The sequence below is a fragment of the Toxotes jaculatrix genome, chromosome 23 (genome assembly GCF_017976425.1).
Source record: "Toxotes jaculatrix isolate fToxJac2 chromosome 23, fToxJac2.pri, whole genome shotgun sequence".
Classification (NCBI taxonomy): domain Eukaryota; kingdom Metazoa; phylum Chordata; class Actinopteri; family Toxotidae; genus Toxotes; species Toxotes jaculatrix.
The window spans coordinates 14,293,178-14,312,492 of NC_054416.1; the positions used below are offsets into that span (position 1 = coordinate 14,293,178).

At 41.7% G+C, this 19,315-nt stretch overlaps 5 protein-coding genes across 5 annotated transcripts; 4 read left to right on the forward strand and 1 right to left on the reverse strand.

Moving 5' to 3' along the window:
- Positions 1–978: 978 nt before the first annotated feature.
- si:ch211-212k18.7 (macrosialin) lies at positions 979–6,833 on the forward strand. Its single transcript, XM_041031132.1, has 6 exons — positions 979–1,115; positions 1,855–2,276; positions 2,699–2,818; positions 3,856–3,925; positions 4,303–4,476; positions 4,730–6,833. The coding sequence occupies exons 1-6, from the start codon at positions 1,067–1,069 to the stop codon at positions 4,867–4,869; spliced, it is 975 nt and encodes a 324-aa protein (XP_040887066.1). The 5' UTR covers positions 979–1,066; the 3' UTR covers positions 4,870–6,833.
- Positions 6,834–7,535: 702 nt separating this feature from the next.
- LOC121177055 lies at positions 7,536–10,606 on the forward strand. Its single transcript, XM_041031250.1, has 7 exons — positions 7,536–7,695; positions 7,947–8,068; positions 8,180–8,290; positions 8,928–8,981; positions 9,092–9,250; positions 9,522–9,644; positions 9,766–10,606. Exons 1-7 carry the CDS (start codon positions 7,689–7,691, stop codon positions 9,802–9,804), a joined length of 615 nt encoding a protein of 204 aa, XP_040887184.1. The 5' UTR covers positions 7,536–7,688; the 3' UTR covers positions 9,805–10,606.
- Positions 10,607–11,898: 1,292 nt separating this feature from the next.
- Positions 11,899–14,631, forward strand: LOC121177053. Its single transcript, XM_041031248.1, has 7 exons — positions 11,899–12,064; positions 12,311–12,432; positions 12,535–12,645; positions 13,245–13,298; positions 13,409–13,567; positions 13,780–13,902; positions 14,068–14,631. The coding sequence occupies exons 1-7, from the start codon at positions 12,058–12,060 to the stop codon at positions 14,104–14,106; spliced, it is 615 nt and encodes a 204-aa protein (XP_040887182.1). The 5' UTR covers positions 11,899–12,057; the 3' UTR covers positions 14,107–14,631.
- Positions 14,632–14,661: 30 nt separating this feature from the next.
- slx1b (SLX1 homolog B, structure-specific endonuclease subunit) lies at positions 14,662–16,439 on the reverse strand. Its single transcript, XM_041031249.1, has 5 exons — positions 16,067–16,439; positions 15,917–15,968; positions 15,393–15,716; positions 15,062–15,277; positions 14,662–14,940 (listed from the first exon to the last, which is right to left on the reverse strand). The coding sequence occupies exons 1-5, from the start codon at positions 16,237–16,239 to the stop codon at positions 14,911–14,913; spliced, it is 795 nt and encodes a 264-aa protein (XP_040887183.1). The 5' UTR covers positions 16,240–16,439; the 3' UTR covers positions 14,662–14,910.
- Positions 16,440–16,849: 410 nt separating this feature from the next.
- Positions 16,850–18,160, forward strand: zgc:112271 (uncharacterized protein LOC553698 homolog). The gene is made up of 3 exons (XM_041031251.1): positions 16,850–17,172; positions 17,500–17,597; positions 17,871–18,160. The coding sequence occupies exons 1-3, from the start codon at positions 17,110–17,112 to the stop codon at positions 17,968–17,970; spliced, it is 261 nt and encodes an 86-aa protein (XP_040887185.1). The 5' UTR covers positions 16,850–17,109; the 3' UTR covers positions 17,971–18,160.
- The last annotated feature ends 1,155 nt before the right edge of the window (positions 18,161–19,315 follow it).

Below are 19,315 nucleotides of genomic sequence, written 5' to 3' on the forward strand. Positions count from 1 at the left end.
CCCTGAGATGTTGTACTTTAAATTTGTGGTTAGGGAAGCTGCGCTAATGCAAATTGCGTGAAGTGAGACTGGGGTTTCTGGGGGCCGCCGAAGGTCTTTTTGCTGTGTGGTCATCATGATAAATGTGGAACTGCATCAAACAGAAAACACGTGAGCAAACAAAGTTTCATTCTAAGGGAAACTAACGTGACATTTTCTTTGTACTTTAGGCCATGCGTCCCCCCCCCCCCGATCTCACTTGGGTTTCGTTTCCTGACTGTTGATGACAGTTGGCAAGTTTTTAAAAAAAGAATTACTAGCACTTAAGAATCGGCGCCGGCGCTTCCGGTTAGCACTTTCAAAATACAAGATCAAAACATGACCCAAGACGCTTTATTCCAGATTATCCTCATACTCTAACTGGTTAGTATTCCCACCTGATCCGGGAGATGTCTTGAACACTAAAAGTCAGATGTAACTTAGAAAAACACCATGCTATATAATATACTACAGTTTGACTTGTAATGTTATTTCGGTCATTTTAAAGTTTTAGCCCTCACAGCCCTTTTACCCATGCAGAACATTCATTACAAACCCTTTAAAATATTAGTCTATGAACGTACCCATATATTCACCACAGATGAATATTTAATAAGAATCCCTTGAAATACTGTATTTAATTTGTATATGAAGCAATTAAAAAAAAAATGACCCAAATGATCATGTTGAGTTCTCAAAATAAAACAAATTTGATTCACTAATATGATGTTAAGTTACATTTATAGAAAGATAGCTTTTTTAATTTAATAATGCATATAGATATAGATATATAGATATATAGATTTTTTTTTTTTTATTAAGAAAATGAAAACTTAATAGGGCAATTTCGGACTCGTTCTACGCTTTCGCTAATAAAGCATCCTTTTATTTTTAAACTGAGCTTTTCCGGTCGCGCTCTGTGTACCTCCGTGAACTTGACGGCGGCTGTTTATTTAGGAATGGAGGCGGCGAGCTCTGCCACATTCACTAAGCGAGTGTCAGAAGCACGGCAGGAAACGGTACCTTCAGTCAGTCAGCACCTGTCATCATGAAGAGGGCTGTTGTGTTCATTTTCGTAGCCTGCTGTGCTGTCTCAGGTAAGACATAAAACCCGAAAACATTGTTTTCACTTGTTTTTCCACCGTTTTTTTTATCACCGGAAGTAGTTTGGAGAAGATCAGATTTGCTCCAGTACGTTGATATAGAATTCTATTGCCTCGCGCAGCGACTTCTGTCAGAACAGGGATCTTTTAAATTCATTTTATGCAGCTCTCGTGTTGTGAGTATGTTATCTTAGGCTATCAGAAAGTCTCAGTATGTTTTCTGGTTTCGGTGTAGAAATTAGAAATGAGACATATGATGATGTCTTTCTTTTTTTTTTTTTTTTTTTTGTAAGACCTCCGTGTGACTTCCTGGATTGTTTAGGGAAGAGAAATTTCCGCAGTCTTTCGAAAGTGGTGCAGGTCAGAGTCACATGCCTGCTGTTTTTTTTTTTTTTTTTTTTTTTTTGTCTGTTGTTTCAGAGAACAGGATGAACTATAGTTGAAAACAACAGCTGATATTAGCATTTAGGTGTTCGCTATTTATTTAGGTATTTGTGTTCACTTTGGTGGTTGTTTACTTAATGTTGGCCAATGGTTTTTTTTTTTTGTTTTTTTTTTAATGTTTCCCTATCTTTTAGATTAACAATGGCTCACCGTACTTTGTGTAATATGAAAGGGTTTACTTGTACTTGTGACCAATCTCTAGTTAATTGTATTTAATTATATTGAGGCGTGGTATATGTATACATATTGAAATGGATTTGTTTCTCGCTCTCTGTCTGTTTGACCGAAGCACTGTCATTGGCGGAAGACGCGAAGGATTCCAAACCCCCTGCCACCGTGTCCCCCGCAGGGCAGTTTAGCCCCTCGACAGCCATCAGCCAGGACACTACAACTGTCACCTCCAATTCTACAACCCAAACAGCCAATGCCACAACCCACGCCCCCAGTACTACAGCCCACGCCCACAATGCTACAACCCATGCCCCCAGTACTACAGCCCACGCCCACAATGCTACAACCCATGCCCCCAACGGTACAACCGCGACCACCAAGATGACAACCACCACAACTACAGCCAAGACTACAGTCCAACCTTCTCCTCAACCAACTCCACCCACCAACTTGACTGTAGGAAACTACAAACTAATGATGAAGGATAAAGTTTGCCTGATGGCTCAGATGGCGCTGCAGATCCGATTGGTTTCACCAAAGGTACATTTCATTAGTCACAAAAGACACAACAAGAGCCCTAGCAGAGGGAGACTAAAGGTCTAGCTCATTTTCTGAGCAAATCCTAATCTTATCTAATTGCATTTAAGGTTTTATTAAGCCATTTAAGGAATCCGTCAGTGTGGGCAGAACTTTCTGCATGAGTCTCTGACTCAGCTTTTAAGAATCCAATTGTCAGCATCCAAGTTTTGGGAATAGAGGAAATATTTTCATGCAAGGTTTAATTTCCTCATTGTGGTGGGCTTGATGACTGCAGGAGGTTAATATCTGGGTCATCACTGAGTCACAAGACAACTGCTAATTCTGCATGACAATACTGCTTCTCTAAAGAAACATGCCATGGTACCTTCTGGATACAAGGTGGCCATCCAAAACTGCCTGATTTCTGTTTGGTTATCTTTCAGGTCAATGGAACCTTCATTGTTCAGCCAAACCTGACCAAAGCAGAGGGAGGTTGTGAGGAAACCAAAGCCAACCTTACCCTTACCTTCAAAGAGGGCTACATCACCTTCCTGTTCAACAAGGTTCTTTGGATTGTCTTAGATTTGTCACAAATACAACATTGTAATGCCAAACACTCGTGATGAGGCCGGGCCCTTGTTTTTGCAATATCTTTGACCTACTCACGCTGATTTTGCGTTGTGATGAATAGCTAATTGTTTGACCCGCAACTTTATGTAGGAACTGGAATCAGAAAGAATTGTTTCAAAAAAGGGAACTGTAGCTGACAGGCCGGTTTTAAGAGCATGTGACATGGGACGAGGAAACTGAATCACACTGCCTCATTCTGCAACGCCTGTTTGACTCATCAAGTGGTTCTCTAAGTGACACTCCAGACGAACAGGTTGGAAATGTTAAAGGTGTCAGTGTATCATTGTTAGACTAAATACACAGCCCAGGTCCAGTTGCATAAACAAATACAGCGTGGTAACTTTTATTTCACACTGATTGTGTTTGCAGATGTTCAGTAACCACAGCCGGTGCGGGAACCGAGTTCCACAAAAGAAAGATTTGTGAATTAAGTTTAGTGATGTATCATGTTTTTCCTGGATGTGAATCCATTCTTAAATCTGCTCTTGGGCTCTAAAAAAAAAAAAAAAAACATAGTTATTGTACAAAATGTCAAAAAATGAAAAGATTAATGGCTTATCAAAACAGTCGGTGGCTGATTTCCTCTAAGCTTGGTGCCAGTAAGAAGTTGGGAACAGTTAGTAGTCCAGACAGACTGACTGGGCGCCCTGATATTACATCCAGTCTTGCCACAGTTCCCCTCGTCATTGTTACTCAGCACGGCCTTTGAGGGTTGCTTTCATTTTCGTTTCTGAAAAAGTGAGGAGTGGTCTGAGTGCTCCACATTAGTATGATGAATTAGTATCAGTAACACAGCATTTGCGGTTGGAATTCAAACCCGTTAACAGCATTAAAGAAGTTTTGATTTGTAACTTTGTAACTAATATCTCGCATTTAATTAGAGTAAGGGTTTTAAAAAGCTGCACCTTGGCTACCGAGTGCATTAACAACCTTTGTGAAAAGCTGTTGTGTTGTCCTTCTGTTTCCTCAGAGCGCCGCTGAAAATACCGTCTACGTTGATGCTCTGTCTTTTAAAATCTCCTACGCCTTCACCAAAGGACGTAAGCTGACAACACCCGTGTTTTTACTCCACTCTCTACCTCTGATTTACTGCAGTTTTATTGATTCAACTTTAGACTCTTCTAATTGGGTCACTGCATGTACACCGATTGTGCAGTTGGTGTTGCGCAAGGTTGGCAAATATTAGGGCTGGACGAGAAGCATTAAAGAGCCAGCTACTTCCCTGTCATGAGTTTATGTTTGTATTGTGCAGATGATCTGTAGAATTACTGTTAAGCATGTGATGCTGGTAACAGCCAACCTTCTTTCAGTGCAATGCAGTCTAACACGTTTGGTTCCATATCAGATCATCAGCATCTGTGGTGGTTGTCATTATGTCCTGAAAGCACCTGAGCCTCGCTTTGTTTGACTGTTGCAGCTACAGAGTCATACACTGCCAGCAACAACACCCTGCATCTGTTCCCTGCAAAGATCGGACACTCCTACTCCTGCAAGAGTGAACCTATCTACACGGGCCATGGACTGTTCCTGGATGTCAATCAAGACAGGATGCAGGCCTTCAATCTGACAAAGGACATAGAATTTGGCTTTCGTAAGTGTCCAGGAGAGCCTGTCATCCATATATGTATCAGTCCATTACACACACAAGTGAGAAGTACACCTGACAGGTGTCATAATATTACATGTATTATGTTTTATAAAGTAATTGTACTTTGATACAAAATAATATTTTACAGGAAAAAAAAGTATGATTATCTTGAGATCTTATTAGTCTCCACAAAACCGGTCACATTAAAGCAATAATATGTTGTTTCATGCTGTATGTGTTGTGTTGTGTTTTCCAGCTGACCACTGTCCCGCTGACCAGCCCAGTTACCGCGTCGCCATTGCGGTGGGAGTGGTGTTGCTGGTGCTCATCGTCATCGTGGTGGTGGCCTACCTGCTGAGCCGCAGGAAGAGGACGGACGGCTACCAGACTCTGTGAGGCGGGCCCCGTCAGAGGTCGGAAAAGAGGTCGACCAGAGGTCACGCCCATCACAAACCACCTCACGGTTTCATTCGTTTTCCGTCCTGCAATTGATTTAACATTTAAAAGACGTCTAAGCATGCGTGTCGCCTAAAAGTTAAACCACAGAGCAGCGAACAGAGAGCTCCGATTGTGCTGCCCACACGTGACCTGGTCTCGGACTTGGAGATTTAACTTTCAGCTGACATGCTGCTTAAACAGTTTTAGGCTGAATTCAAGCACTAAAACACAAAACAAATTGGCGGATACGACAGGCAGAAGTAATTAAATGGAATAACAGAAAGTTTTTTTGTTTTTTTTTTAAATCAAATAATTTTTGTTTTAAAAAAATCAGTTCAATATTTAAAGAGACAACAAGGAAACAGTTATCAGTTATAAAAATTTAAAGACGTTCTTTGACTTTTAGTATGATGTGATTAATCTTTAGCTTTTGTATTGTTCTAATACTTTGCTGCAGTAATATGTTTTTTCTTTTTTTCTTTTTTTTTTTAAACATGCCAGTAGCCAATTTTAAAATTGCCAAGTCGCAAAAGAGCCTGACCCCAGAATATTCTCGTCATCATGGTGGACGAGTCTCTGACACAGAATTGTTTTATTGGCGCACTAAAAATGATGAGACTGATAGTGTGAAACTGATAGTAACACATTTATACAAACTGACATCAAGAATACGGAAGTAAAAACTGACTCATCAATAGTTTTTTTTTTTTTTTTAAATAACAGACATCCAGTGAATTAGTGCTTATTTCTGTGATTTTATATTCAATATCTGATAAAAGACTGATGTTGGCTCCTTTTTATCAGTCTAACCTCACATTCATGATGTGATCTGACTGTACATACATTTGACATGTATAATGTCCTTGTGCGCGTTAGCATTACGTTTAGCTTTTTAGCTAATCAGATCTTGTGTATTCGGTCATCCAGGGATTTTATTTTTAAAAAGAAGGGAAGTTATCCAATCACAAACGTTACAGGTGATTATACTTTTGCATTATTGATCTTTATGAGGGATTGTTTATGCCTTATCAATTGCACTGAACGCTTTTCCAACCGATTACCTTTACCTTTTTAATACTGTAATGTAGATGATGCTGTGTTTTCATAGAAATGCAAGGAAGGTGCATCCACGTGGGACAGTCTGATCCTGATTAGGGATTTTAGTACGTTCATCACATCACAGGAGTCCACCCCCACCCCACCCCACCAAATCTACTCTGATACGCTTCACTACACCAAAAGGGATACTCTGACATTTTGATAAGCTTCGCAGCGTGTTCGCAGCTACTGAACGAACCCTGTGCTGAGGCTGTGTTTGCAGCTGCTGTTTGCGAGGCTAAGAATGAACCTTGAACCTCAGATACTGTGTTGCGTTCAGGTACTAGACCAACAAAGTGGTGCAACAAAGGAAATGAATATGGAACCAAAGGTTCAGTTCAACCAAATTACAGAGACCTGCTGTAATTTGTTAGCTCTGCTGGTATCTATAACATGCATAAAAGCAAAACTATCTGCATGATACCAAAAGAGGGAAAAGAAAGTGTGTGTGAACTGGTTCGTGGTGGCGTAGTGGGGGGAGTGGACTGCCTGGACCGTGTGTGACTGTTTACAGTTATTTCCACAGTCGGTGATTGTTATAGATCACTAACAATCACAGACTGTGCAGATGTTCCTCAGTGACTGTCAGCTTCTGAAAGCCGTTGTAATCTAGTCCCGTTGGAGTCTCATTGAACCTGAAGAAGGATCAGACCTGCTGCTCAAAGCCGCAGTTCCGGATTTTGTCCACCGAGTGGTGCTGTGAAGCAAAGAAGGGAACTGAAATGAGGGACCATGATGCATGTAGACTTATCCATCCACAGTGTATGTGAGCACTTTTACCTGTTGTTAACTTCATGTGCCAATAAAAATAGATATATTCCTAAGTGTGTGTGTGTGTTTTTTTTTTATGTTTTAATGCTTAAATGACGCCCGCACTTTTCCTTTTAATTCTTATGTAACTAAAGTAAATTGTGTTATTCTTCATGTTTTTTTTTAAATAGGTACAGATTCTATCCCCTTCCCACACCCCTGCACCCCAGATTCTTCCCTTATATTATTATAGATTCAGGTTGTGTACTATCACTCTATGTCTTATATGCTGATAGATAAATGGTGATGTGTGAGGGAGAGCTGGATCACAGCGCTGCACAGTGCACACCGTGTCACCCAGTTTCAGCAGCGTGACCCACTAAATGAAGTGTGTGTGACCCATCACTATCCAGCAAGTTATGGCCTCAGATTGTTTCATTTGTAGAATTAAATCATATTCCGATCTCTTGTTATTGATCTTCGGGGAGGACTTGGGGTGTATCCACTCCAAGACAGGGAGCCACTGCTAATTAATATTAATAATAATTATTATTATTGATGATTTTTTCAAGTTTATGTCACCAAGAAGTGGAAATCGTGTAGATTTAATAGAAAACTAACGGTTTTCCTACAGCAACGAAAGTAAACTGAAAGTTAATGCAAACAGTTCCTCCTGGACGCAGAAGTGAAGCTATTGCGCCAGCACTCAGCCAATCACAGTCCCCGTTTCAAGCAGCTGATCCCGTGGACTGGGAGGAAAAGTGCAGCTGGAGTCGTGTTGCAGTGACAGGCTTCTCGGGGGCGGAACTCGATCGCCCAGATCCACCGAGTTTGTTGCAAAACTTCCGATGTGCAGCCTGGGATCGGTCCGCGAAGACGGTTGAAAAAAAGACATCTGTGCGCGAGCGTGCGTTGGATACTGTGCGATCATGGCAGGTAACGAGATGCTTCGTTTGTCGCGCGTGGTTTGTAGTTAACGGCGAGGAAAGTGCGCGTGAAGATCCGTGTTGTTTGTCCAGAGTGATGAAATCCAGATGTTGACTTCTGCCTTAACTGTAACTTCCCCTGCCAAAAAAAAAAAAGTTTTGCAAAGTGTCTGCAGCTTCTTTTCTCTCTTTTTCCACCGCACCGTTTCTAAAATGTAACACATGAAATCAGGATTATTCTTTTTTTTTTGGCTGTTTCAGATGAAGACGCGGTGGTGGAGGAGGGTATCAGCCCAGCTCAGAGCCCGCTGGTCGCAGTCACTTTCCAGAGAAACATCCACAGAAAAGAGAAGTATCTGGAGGCTGAGCCTAAAGCTCTGGGGGTACAGTGTGTGTTGCAAATATATATATTATAAATATCTCTATAAAACTCTGCTTACCTCTTATTTGGTGACTGCAGCCTAAAGTATTCTGTGTGTGTGTGTTGGTTTCAGATCACTCAGATTGGTCTCAGTGCCTTCCAGATCATCGGCGTGAGTGTGCTTCTGGCCAATGGCCCGAGTCATACAGAAACTGACATACCCTTCTTCATTTCATCTCTGCTGGTAAGCTCATGGATTTACTCCTGTATTATACATTATGTCAAATGTATTCAGACCCCAGACTGTGCTCAGGTGCCTCCTGTTTGCTTTTATTACCCTGATAACTTGAATGGAGTCCACCTGTGGCGAATGGAGCTGATTAGACATAGTTTAAGAAACAGACACCTGTGTATATAAGGTCCCACAGTCCACACTGAGTGAACCAGAAATGAGGGAAGGATGAACAGGCCCTTGAAGGAAATTTGTTGAAGAGTGCAGGTGACCTGACACTGCTGCGACCTTTCAGCACGACGCTGACCCGAAGCATACAGCCAGGCCAACGCTGGAGTGGCTCCCTGTCCCTGAGCAACCCGGCCTAATCCCAGACTTAAACCCCATAGAACAGGGCAGAACTATGGGTGGATATAATCATGGCTGACACCAGCGGATGCCAGCCATTACAAACAGCCTTTCATTCACCGTGCATGTCCATATCCAAAACAGGGAAGCTCCCCCAGCGCTTCCTCTTAAAAACTGATGACAGTGCTTTGCATGTAGTAATAGCAGCTCTGTGCTGTTCTCAGTGGACAACACTGAAACACAGTCCACCTCCTTCACAATTTCCTGCCGTCTTGATAATGTGATTTCGTTCTCTTCACAGGTCATAATAGCTGGGAGTGTGGCCGTAGCAGCACAGAACCTCCATCTGCCGACGGTGAGTTAACCGATTGGACAGGAGACGGACAACATGGTAGTATATACAGGAAAGAGACAAAGCTTCACATGTCATTTTAAAGTGTCCTTGTGCTTCTTTCTGTGTCTCAGCTGAGAGCCTGTTTGGGGATGCAGATTGTGGCGTGCGCGGCCTCCCTCTACAACATGATCTGCACTCTGATTAAAATGGATCCTATGATGCCTTACTGCTGGCATTATTACTATGACAACAGCTCTATGGGATATGGTGAAGTCTGCCGTCAGATCGAGGTGATTTATATCTGCATCTTCTTTATAAGAGCAATGTGATCGGAAGCAAAAGTTGATGCACTCTTACCATTTTTTTGCCCATTAGATTTTAGAATTTGAAATGTTGTACTGATAGAAAAAAAAAACAGAAATTACAATAAAAACATATTTAAGGGATTTAATGTTTTATTATATTTATTGACAGTTAATACATTTTGAAATATCAGATAAGGGAAAAGAACTGAAAGCAGTTGAGATGTCAGTTTTCTTTCCTTCTTTGACCCGCCAACAGAACACCCACTCCCACTTTTATGCTGAGGGTGTGCTCATCGAGGCTGTTCTGCTGGCCATCTCAGTCACTCTGGCCGCCTACTGCTGCAAGGTGATCAACTGCTGCGCGCCAGCTCCCAAAATGGTGAGTGTATGCTGACGGTTGCTACGGTCACTGGCTCAGTACAGTAACTTGATTATTTTATTGTAACCTGTCACCAGCACTCCATGGCTTAAATGTCCCTTCCTTTCCTTGTCCCTTTCAGCCGGTGATCACTGTACAAGCTCCCCCTGTCCAACAGTGAGGAGACAGAGCGGGGTAAGAGACGAAGAGTGAAACACTGTCACAAACAAATGCTACAATGTTATAGCTGCACCAATCAATAACTCAATAACTGTGTTAACAATGAATGAAATGAATGTGTGTAATGTGAACCCACAGAGAACTGTCCCCACCTCTGAAGTTACCCTCTGCTCTGTGGAGCCTTTTAACCTTTTTTAAAAACTCTTTACTAACACAAACACTTTTCTAAAGTGATAATATATCAGCGTTGTTTACAGCTTGTTCTGCTGCCCCCAGGTGGTTAAAAAAAAAACTTTTAAGAGACAACTTCAGTATTTTTGTGTATTATCTTGCATCTTGTTCATTAGGTAGGTTTTTGAATGTACTCATTCTCTAATGTGAAGTTTACACAAGAGACAATTACATGGTAATGTTAAATGTGAAAATATAGGTCAGTAACATCAGTTATTCAGTCATAAGGTTGCTAATGTTAGCTACCATAAGCTATTGCACACAGCAGACCTACTAATGCTTGTGGATTCAGCTTTCCAATGTGTTATTTCTTCCTTTAAAACTACACAGCCTCACTTAAATGTTACAGAGGGTAAATAATACAACTTTATAGAGATGACTAATAAATTTCATTTTAATGCTTATGACAGATAAAATAAATAACGCACATGAATGGGTTTTTTTTTTTAATTCTTTTGTTCAGATTGTCATGTTATAATGATTACTACCTACATACTGCTTTACTGTTGTGTCCTTTATCACTGCAACTAACAACTATGGATAATAAAAAGTTAACAGATATATAAAGAGTTGAGCAGTTGTTGGTATTTTTTGTGTTTTTACCTTATAAATGGAAAAAGTGAAAGACATGTCGTATGCTGTGCAAAACAAACTTGCTTTATTTGTCACACAATGCATTCAAAAGCCCCCCCCCCCCACACACACACACAAATATTTAATACATAAAACACATAGCATAAAAAATTGCTTCATGATCAGATTTATATCAAGCATAGCCAGTGGACAGAAGCTTAAATGGCTTCTTAGGAAATGACTAGGTTTGCTGTGTTAGCTAGTCCAGACATACACAAAAAGACAACAGATGATATAACTGTAAAATACCCGCCAACTGATTTGTGGCAATACCGCCATTCTTGCCACAAAACGGACTATGCTAAAGACAGAAGCTTTAGCGTTAAATATTTTCGCGAAGAGGCTGCCATAGCTGACTTTCGATCAGCAAACAAACGTACGTTCAGACCTGCATGTAAACAGTGTCTGCCGTAGTAGCCCACTAAGCTGCCTGAGTAAATATGTTTTTTAAAAATGACTGCGTCAGGCGGAGGAGCTAATGAACAGGTCCGCATAATATATATAACAACTAATTAATATTACTACATTTTAATTTGAGTGAATGAGGGACAGATATTTTCGTTTACATTAATCGCCATCAACATTTTGTTTGTCTTTCTGTAAGGACCCCTAATATTATGATTCGCTACTGATTGGCTACAGTTGTCACTGCCGCCATGCAATTGGACCTTTCTTAACTTGTGAGGTCAGTGACTCCCACCCCCTCACGCACTGTGAATGAAATTAGCGAGAACACCGTAAAATATACAACACTGGTAATAATCAGTTAAGACTTCAGTTCACTACTGACTGTGGTGTAGCAGTGGGTTTTTTTTTAGGAATAGAGACATTTTAAACCCGAAGAAGACTATAGCACTTCCGGTGTTAGCCTGCTTGGCTAAACTCTATAAGTCATTGAATTAGCCTGCTGTTTGTGTTTCGCTGTGGCAGCTGATTTACAGACATTTGTTCAGGTAGACATGGCTATAACAGCAGATCACATCCGGGATAAACTCATCAAGGAGCTCGCGGCAGTGCACGTGGTAGGTTTCTCGCTATTATTTGTATAGCATATTCATCAAGATTTAATAGAAAACTAACGGTTTTCCTACAGCAACGAAAGTAAACAAAGTTAATGCAAACAGTTCCTCCTGGACGCAGAAGTGAAGCTATTGCGCCAGCACTCAGCCAATCACAGTCCCCGTTTCAAGCAGCTGATCCCGTGGACTGGGAGGAAAAGTGCAGCTGGAGTCGTGTTGCAGTGACAGGCTTCTCGGGGGCGGGACTCGATCGCCCAGATCCACCGAGTTTGTTGCAAAACTTCCGATGTGCAGCCTGGGATCGGTCCGCGAAGACGGTTGAAAAAAGACAAGACATCTGTGCGCGAGCGTGCGTTGGATACTGTGTGATCATGGCAGGTAACGAGACGCTTCGTTTGTCGCGCGTGGTTTGTAGTTAACGGCGAGGAAAGTGCGCGTGAACATCCGTGTTGTTTGTCCAGAGTGATGAAATCCAGATGTTGACTTCTGCCGTAACTGTGACTTCCCGTGCAAAAAAAAAAAAAGAAAAAAAGTGTCTGCAGCTTTTTTCTCTTTTTCCACCGCACTGTTTCTAAAATGTAACACATGAAATCAGGATTATTCTTTTTTTTTTGGCTGTTTCAGATGAAGACGCGGTGGTGGAGGAGGGTATCAGCCCAGCTCAGAGCCCGCTGGTCGCAGTCACTTTCCAGAGAAACATCCACAGGAAAGAGAAGTATCTGGAGGCTGAGCCCAAAGCTCTGGGGGTACAGTGTGTGTTGCATATATAAATATCTCTATAAAACTCTGCTTACCTCTTATTTGGTGACTGCAGCCTAAAGTATTCTGTGTGTGTGTGTTGGTTTCAGATCACTCAGATTGGTCTCAGTGCCTTCCAGATCATCGGCGTGAGCGTGTTTCCCGCCACTAGCCCAAGTCATACAGAAATTGACATACCCTTCTTCATTTCATCTCTGCTGGTAAGCTCATGGATTTACTCCTGTATTATACATTATATCAAATGTATTCAGACCCCAGACTGTGCTCAGGTGCCTCCTGTTTGCTTTTATTACCCTGATAACTTGATTGGAGTCCACCTGTGGCGAATGGAGCTGATTTGACAGAAATAGATGCCTGTGTATATAAGGTCCCAGAGTCCACACTGAGTGTCAGGACAAAATCCAAGCCATGCAGGGCTTCTCAGCAGTAGGGACGAGGAGACTGGTCAGAAGTGAGGGAAGGATGAACAGGCCCTTGAAGGTAAAATGTTGAAGAGTGCAGGTGACCTGAAACTGCACGACACTGACCCGAAGCATACAGCCAAGACAACGCTGGAGTGGCTCCACGTCCTTGAGCGACACCAGCGGATGCCAGCCATTACAAACAGCCTTTCATTGACCGTGCATGTCCATATCCAAAACAGGGAAGCTCCCCCAGCACTTCTCTTAAAAACTGATGAGAGAGCTTTGCATGTAGTAATAGCAGCTCTGTGCTGTTCTCAGTGGACGACACTGAAACACAGTCCACCTCCTTCACGATTTCCTGCCGTCTTGATAATGTGATTTCGTTCTCTTCACAGGTCATAATAGCTGGGAGTGTGGCCGTAGCAGCACAGAACCTCCATCTGCCGACGGTGAGTTAACCGATTGGACAGGAGACGGACAACATGGTAGTATATACAGGAAAGAGACAAAGCTTCACATGTCATTTTAAAGTGTCCTTGTGTTTCTTTCTGTGTCTCAGCTGAGAGCCTGTTTGGGGATGCAGATTGTGGCGTGCGCGGCCTCCCTCTACAACATGATCTGCACTCTGATTAAAATAGACACTATGATCCCTTACTGCTGGCGTTATTACTACGACAACAGCTCAATGGAATATGGCGAAATCTGCCGTCAGATCGAGGTGATTTATATCTGCATCTTCTTTATAAGAGCAATATGATCGGAAGCAAAAGTTGATGCACTCTTACCATTTTTTTGCCCATTAGATTTTAGAATTTGAAATGTTGTACTGATAGAAAAAAAAACAGAAATTATAATAAAAACATATTTAAGGGAAAAGAACTGAAAGCAGTTGAGATGTCAGTTTTCTTTCCTTCTTTGACCCACCAACAGAACACCCAGTCCCACTTATATGCTGAGGGTATGCTCATCGAGGCTGCTCTGCTGGCCATCTCAGTCACTCTGGCCGCCTACTGCTGCAAGGTGATCAACTGCTGCACGCCAGCTCCTAAAATGGTGAGTGTATGCTGACGGTTGCTACGGTCACTGGCTCCATCATGACAGTTTCCCTAATGATCCCAAAGAATACAGTGCAGTAAAGATTGTACAGTAACTTGATTATTGTAGTAGTCACCAGCACTCCATGGCTTAAATGTCCCTTCCTTTCCTTGTCCCTTTCAGCCGGTGATCACTGTACAAGCTCCCCCTGTCCAACAGTGAGGAGACAGAGTGGGGTAAGAGACGAAGAGTGAAGCACCATCACAAACAAATGCTACAATGTTATAGCTGCACCAATCAATAACTCAATAACTGTATTAACAATGAATGTGTGTAATGTGAACCCACAGAGAACTGTCCCCACCTCTGAAGTTACCCTCTGCTCTGTGGAGCCTTTTAACCTTTTTAAAAACTCTTTACTAACACAAACACTTTTCTAAAGTGATAATATATCAGCGTTGTTTACAGCTTGTTCTACTGCCCCCAGGTGGTTAAAAAAAAAACTTTAAGAAACTTAAAGAAAGAACTACAGTATTTTTGTATATTATCTTACATCTTATTCATTAGGTAGGTTTTTGAATGTACTCATTCTCTAATGTGAAGTTTACACAAGAGACAATTACATGGTAATGTTAAATGTGACTAACAACTATGGATAATAAAAAGTTAACAGATAGAAAAAGAGTTGAGCAGTTGTTGGTATTTTTTGTGTTTTTACCTAATAAATGGAAAAAGTTAAAGACATGTCGTACGCTGTACAAAACAAAATTGCTTTATTTGTCACACAATGCATTGAAAAGCCCCCCCCCCCACACACACACAAATATTTAATACATTAAACACATAGTATAAAAAAATGCTTCATGATCAGATTTATAACAAGCATAGCCAGTGGACAGATTTTTTTTTGAAGTTACTGTAGATTCCTGTCCAGTTTGAAAAAGGCGTATTTCATTTCATATCATTTACATAACTCTGTGGCAGCACCACAGTTCATCAAAGTTCAGTTTTGCAGACTCCACTCTTTCATATCTGTAGTTCATCTGCCCAGTGGCTCTGTGGAGGATCAGAGGACAAGTTAGAAAAGCAAAAACTACATTCACTTCGCAATAGCAGAGGATATGATAAACCTGATGACCAAAATCCAACATATTATGAAGCAGTAAAAATCCCCTACTTGGGATGCAGATGGCGTGATCTCCTCCAGGTCTCCGAAGCAGCCGTGTTTATGACGGATGAGGCTCCCCCACAGCACGGAGCGACGGCAGGCCGGACATTCTCCCTCCACGGGCAGCAGGTGGGACGGCTCGGACCTCAGGAAGTGTTTGGCCAGGCAGATCACATGACTGCTCATTCCACAGGACAGGTGGAAACAGCTCAGCTTTTCTGACATCTGAGAAAAACAAGACACAAACAATCTAACAACCAACCAACCAAACAAACAAACCAGCCTGGACAATTTATCAGTCTAACTCTGAGCCACCACAAGGTTACACAAGGGTCTCTACCTTGACCAAGTCTCTGCAGAGAAAACACCTGGATGCATCCTCCTCCTCCTCCTCTCCTGCAGACTGCAACTGCTGCGTTTTCTTGGCTCTAACGCTGCCGAAGGCGACGGGGATGTGCAGGGGAGGCTGCAGACTGGGCTCAAAGTCCATCATGTACTCCTGTTTGAGCCAGCGGGCCGTCAGCGGCAGTCTGTTCCACGGAGCCACCCGTAGCATGTTGCAGAGGACGCGCCAGTGGAACTGCAGACTGGACTCTTTTCTGGAGCGCCGGGAAACATGGGAGAGTCGCCTGGAGGAGTGAGGGTGTTGCCACGCCCACTCAAACTGACAGAAATGAAAAGATGGGTCAAATCTTGTCTCGCTATTTTGCATCAGTCACAGTCACAGTGTAAAAATAATAAACTTGTCTGTACTACTATGTGCTGTTTCAGGGGCTTTTACACCATGACAAGAACAGAAATGTCAGATAAATATACTGGTGATCATTTCAGTTGGGAACCGAAAACCATCTCACAGATTCTTACCCTCAGGGCAGCAATATCAGAGGGAAAGCCATGTATAATGAGGACCATCTCCCTAGGTAAAACAAAGGGATATACTCAGAACAGAGGTGATTTTATAAATCCACAGAGTGTCCATCACGTAGTATAGTAGAGCAGGTTAGCAGGTCATACCACGGTCCCCTGCCGCTGGTCCTCTTGGCTCCTCCTCTGTGCCTTCCAGCGTTGTGCTGCCCGATGCGCCGCTCGGGGTTCACAGTGAAGCCGATGTATATCCGGCCTTTGAATTTAGGATTAGTGCAGTAAAGCATGTACACACCAAAGAAGCTTTCTACCTCGACTACCATTGCAGAAGGAAATAACCAGCGTGTTATTATTAAACGGTTTCTACACAGCTTAAATAGCTTCTTAGGAAATGACTAGGTTTGCTGTGCTAGCTAGTCCAGACATACACAAAAAGACGACAGGCGATATAATTGTAAAATACCCGCCAACTGATTTGTGGCAATACCGCCATTCTTGCCACAAAACTGACTATGCTAAAGACAGAAGCTTTAGCGTTAAATATTTTCGCGAAGAGGCTGCCATAGCTGCCTTTCGATCAGCAAACAAACGTACGTTCAGACCTGCATGTAAACAGTGTCTGCCGTAGTAGCCCACTAAGCTGCCTGAATAAATATGTTTTTTAAAAACGACTGTGTCAGGCTGAGGAGCTAATGAACAGGTCACATCATATATATAACAACTAATTAATATTACTACACTTTAATTTGAGTGAACGAGGGACAGATATTTTCGTTTACATTAATCGCCATCAACATTTTGTTTGTCTTTCTGTAAGGACCCCTAATATTATGATTCGCTACTTTAAAAAACAGTGCCGCACCTGATTGGCCACAGTTGTCACTGCCGCCATGCAATTGGTCCTTTCTTTACTTGTGAGATCAGTGGCTCCCACCTCCTCACGCACTGTGAATGAAATTAGCGAGAACACCGTAAAATATACAACACTGGTAATAATCAGTTAAGACTTCAGTTCACTACTGACTGTGGTGTAGCAGTGTTTTTTTTAGGAATATAGATATTTTAGACCCGAAGAAGACTATAGCACTTCCGGTGTCAGCCTGCTTGGCTAAACTCTATAATAAGTCATTGAATTAGCCTGCTGTTTGTGTTTCGCTGTGGCAGCTGATTTACAGACATTTGTTCAGGCAGACATGGCTATAACAGCAGATCACATCCGGGATAAACTCATCAAGGAGCTCGCGGCAGTGCACGTGGTAGGTTTCTCGCTATTATTTGTATAGCATATTCATCAAGATTAATAATCTGAGAAGAAACACACGCCAAAATCTATTCAAACAGTTTCCTCATGCTTGTTTGTAAAAGTACAAACCTGGTAGTGCGTAACTTAGACTTTTTTTTTCGTAAATATTTCATACTTAAAGCAATTCGGCACCCATTCAACAATTTGCCTCCTGTGTAGCAAAACTCGGCTCAAATTGCAGTGTAGCTTTTGCACTTCCGGTGGCACTTATATACATGTACAGCAGCAAGAGATTCGGCAAACTGTTGGTTCTTAACATTTATGTTGTTGTCTTCTCCAGGATGTGGAGGATACGTCACTTAACAGATGTGCTGCCAGCTTCAAAGTCCTGGTGGTGTCTTCCCAGTTTGAGGGCAAACCGCTATTACAGAGACACAGGTACTAAGAGACAGATGTTCCAAAGACACAGCAAGAAGGGCCATGCGTGGGTTATGGGGTCTTATTTATTGTGCCACTGTAGTTTATTATATTCCACATTATTCCACATATTATTATGATAATTGATTATATAACAGCTGTGCTACATGACATTACACAATATCTGTGTAGGTACATACAGAGCGAGATGACAGCATTGTTCCTTACATGTAAAACACACATCGTTTATACACACGTATAAATCCCAACCCTGTGTTTGTTATGTGTTGTCAGGCTGGTGAATACGTGCCTGGCTGAGGAGCTGAGAGAGATCCACGCTTTCGAACAGAAGACCCTCACACCAGAACAGTGGGAGAAGCAGAAGTCCCAATGACACACACACACACAGAGTTACACACACCGTATCTCCCTCTCATCAGTTTTGTCATTTCTGCTATAAAACAGGCCTTATATCTCTCTTATATGAAGAATGCAAACAAGCACTCTGTCATTTTCTGTGAATCCAAAATGTGGATTTAGATCCTGTGAAATGTTCTGCTGGCAATAAAAACACGTTGATGCTACATTTTGCAGGTTGTTTTTTTTTTTGGGAATGTTAAAATGTCATTTGGGACACGTGGAACCCATCACCACGGCAACGCCAGCTGGACACACCACGTAGGACTAGTTCTGCATGTGTTAAATAACTCATCTCCTTCCACCTTAGGCCACGGACCCATCACTGAAAAGATCGCACACCATCACAAAAATATGAACCTTAAGTCAAATCCTGGATTTCAAAGAAAAAGAAGTAGTGATGCGCCCTCTGCTGGTCAACAACAGTCATGTCATAAAATTTGTCCTTTGTTTCTTTGTGCCCATTCATTAACATTAGCAGACTGTGTGTATACACCTGTATCTGTATTTATTCCGTTTATATATTGACAGCGTTTCTTGGCAATGAATACAAATGAGATGAAAACATTTCTGATGCAAATCATCCCTGCAGAACAAATAAGCTGCACGTGTACCACCATATGTATATAGTGTGTGTATGTGTGTGCGCATTTATAAGGCATTAACAGGTCTGTTTTTTTTTTTTTTTATCACTTCTCCAACGTCAAATCCAGTTTTTAAAGTCTGGATAAATAAGGATAGATAGACCACAACTCCCTCACACACACACACACACACACACACACACACACACACTTCCTTACTCTCTATCTCTCTCTTTCTCTCCCTACCTCTGTCTCTTTCTGTGTCTCTCTACCCTTCTCTTGTCCAACCCACATTCACTGACATCACAGCTTAATGATCCAATCAGAGACAGGCCATTTCGTCACTGTCAAAGCCCTGGCCAATCAGCCCCTGTATGATAATTCACTTTAACAGTTTAGAAGTAAAAAGTGTGTTCAGCTTAGTACACTGGTTTTAAAACTGAAACACTTTCAATGTAAACTTGTCAACATGTTTTTCTCATTCAGAGATATTATGTGATATGTTCAACTTTGATATTTTCATGTTTACAACTTCATAAATATCAAATAAAGAGTTTCTGTGTTTCAAAATTTTAAGGTGGATTTTTTTGTGGCTGTTTTGTTGGGCGGGGTTTTTTTTTTCCCAGGTAAAACAATACATTTATAAAATATATTAAAAATTTAATTAAAATTAAAAAAATTTATTAAAGAAAAATATTGAAATAAGCACATTTTTAAACTGTAAACTCTATGCTTGAT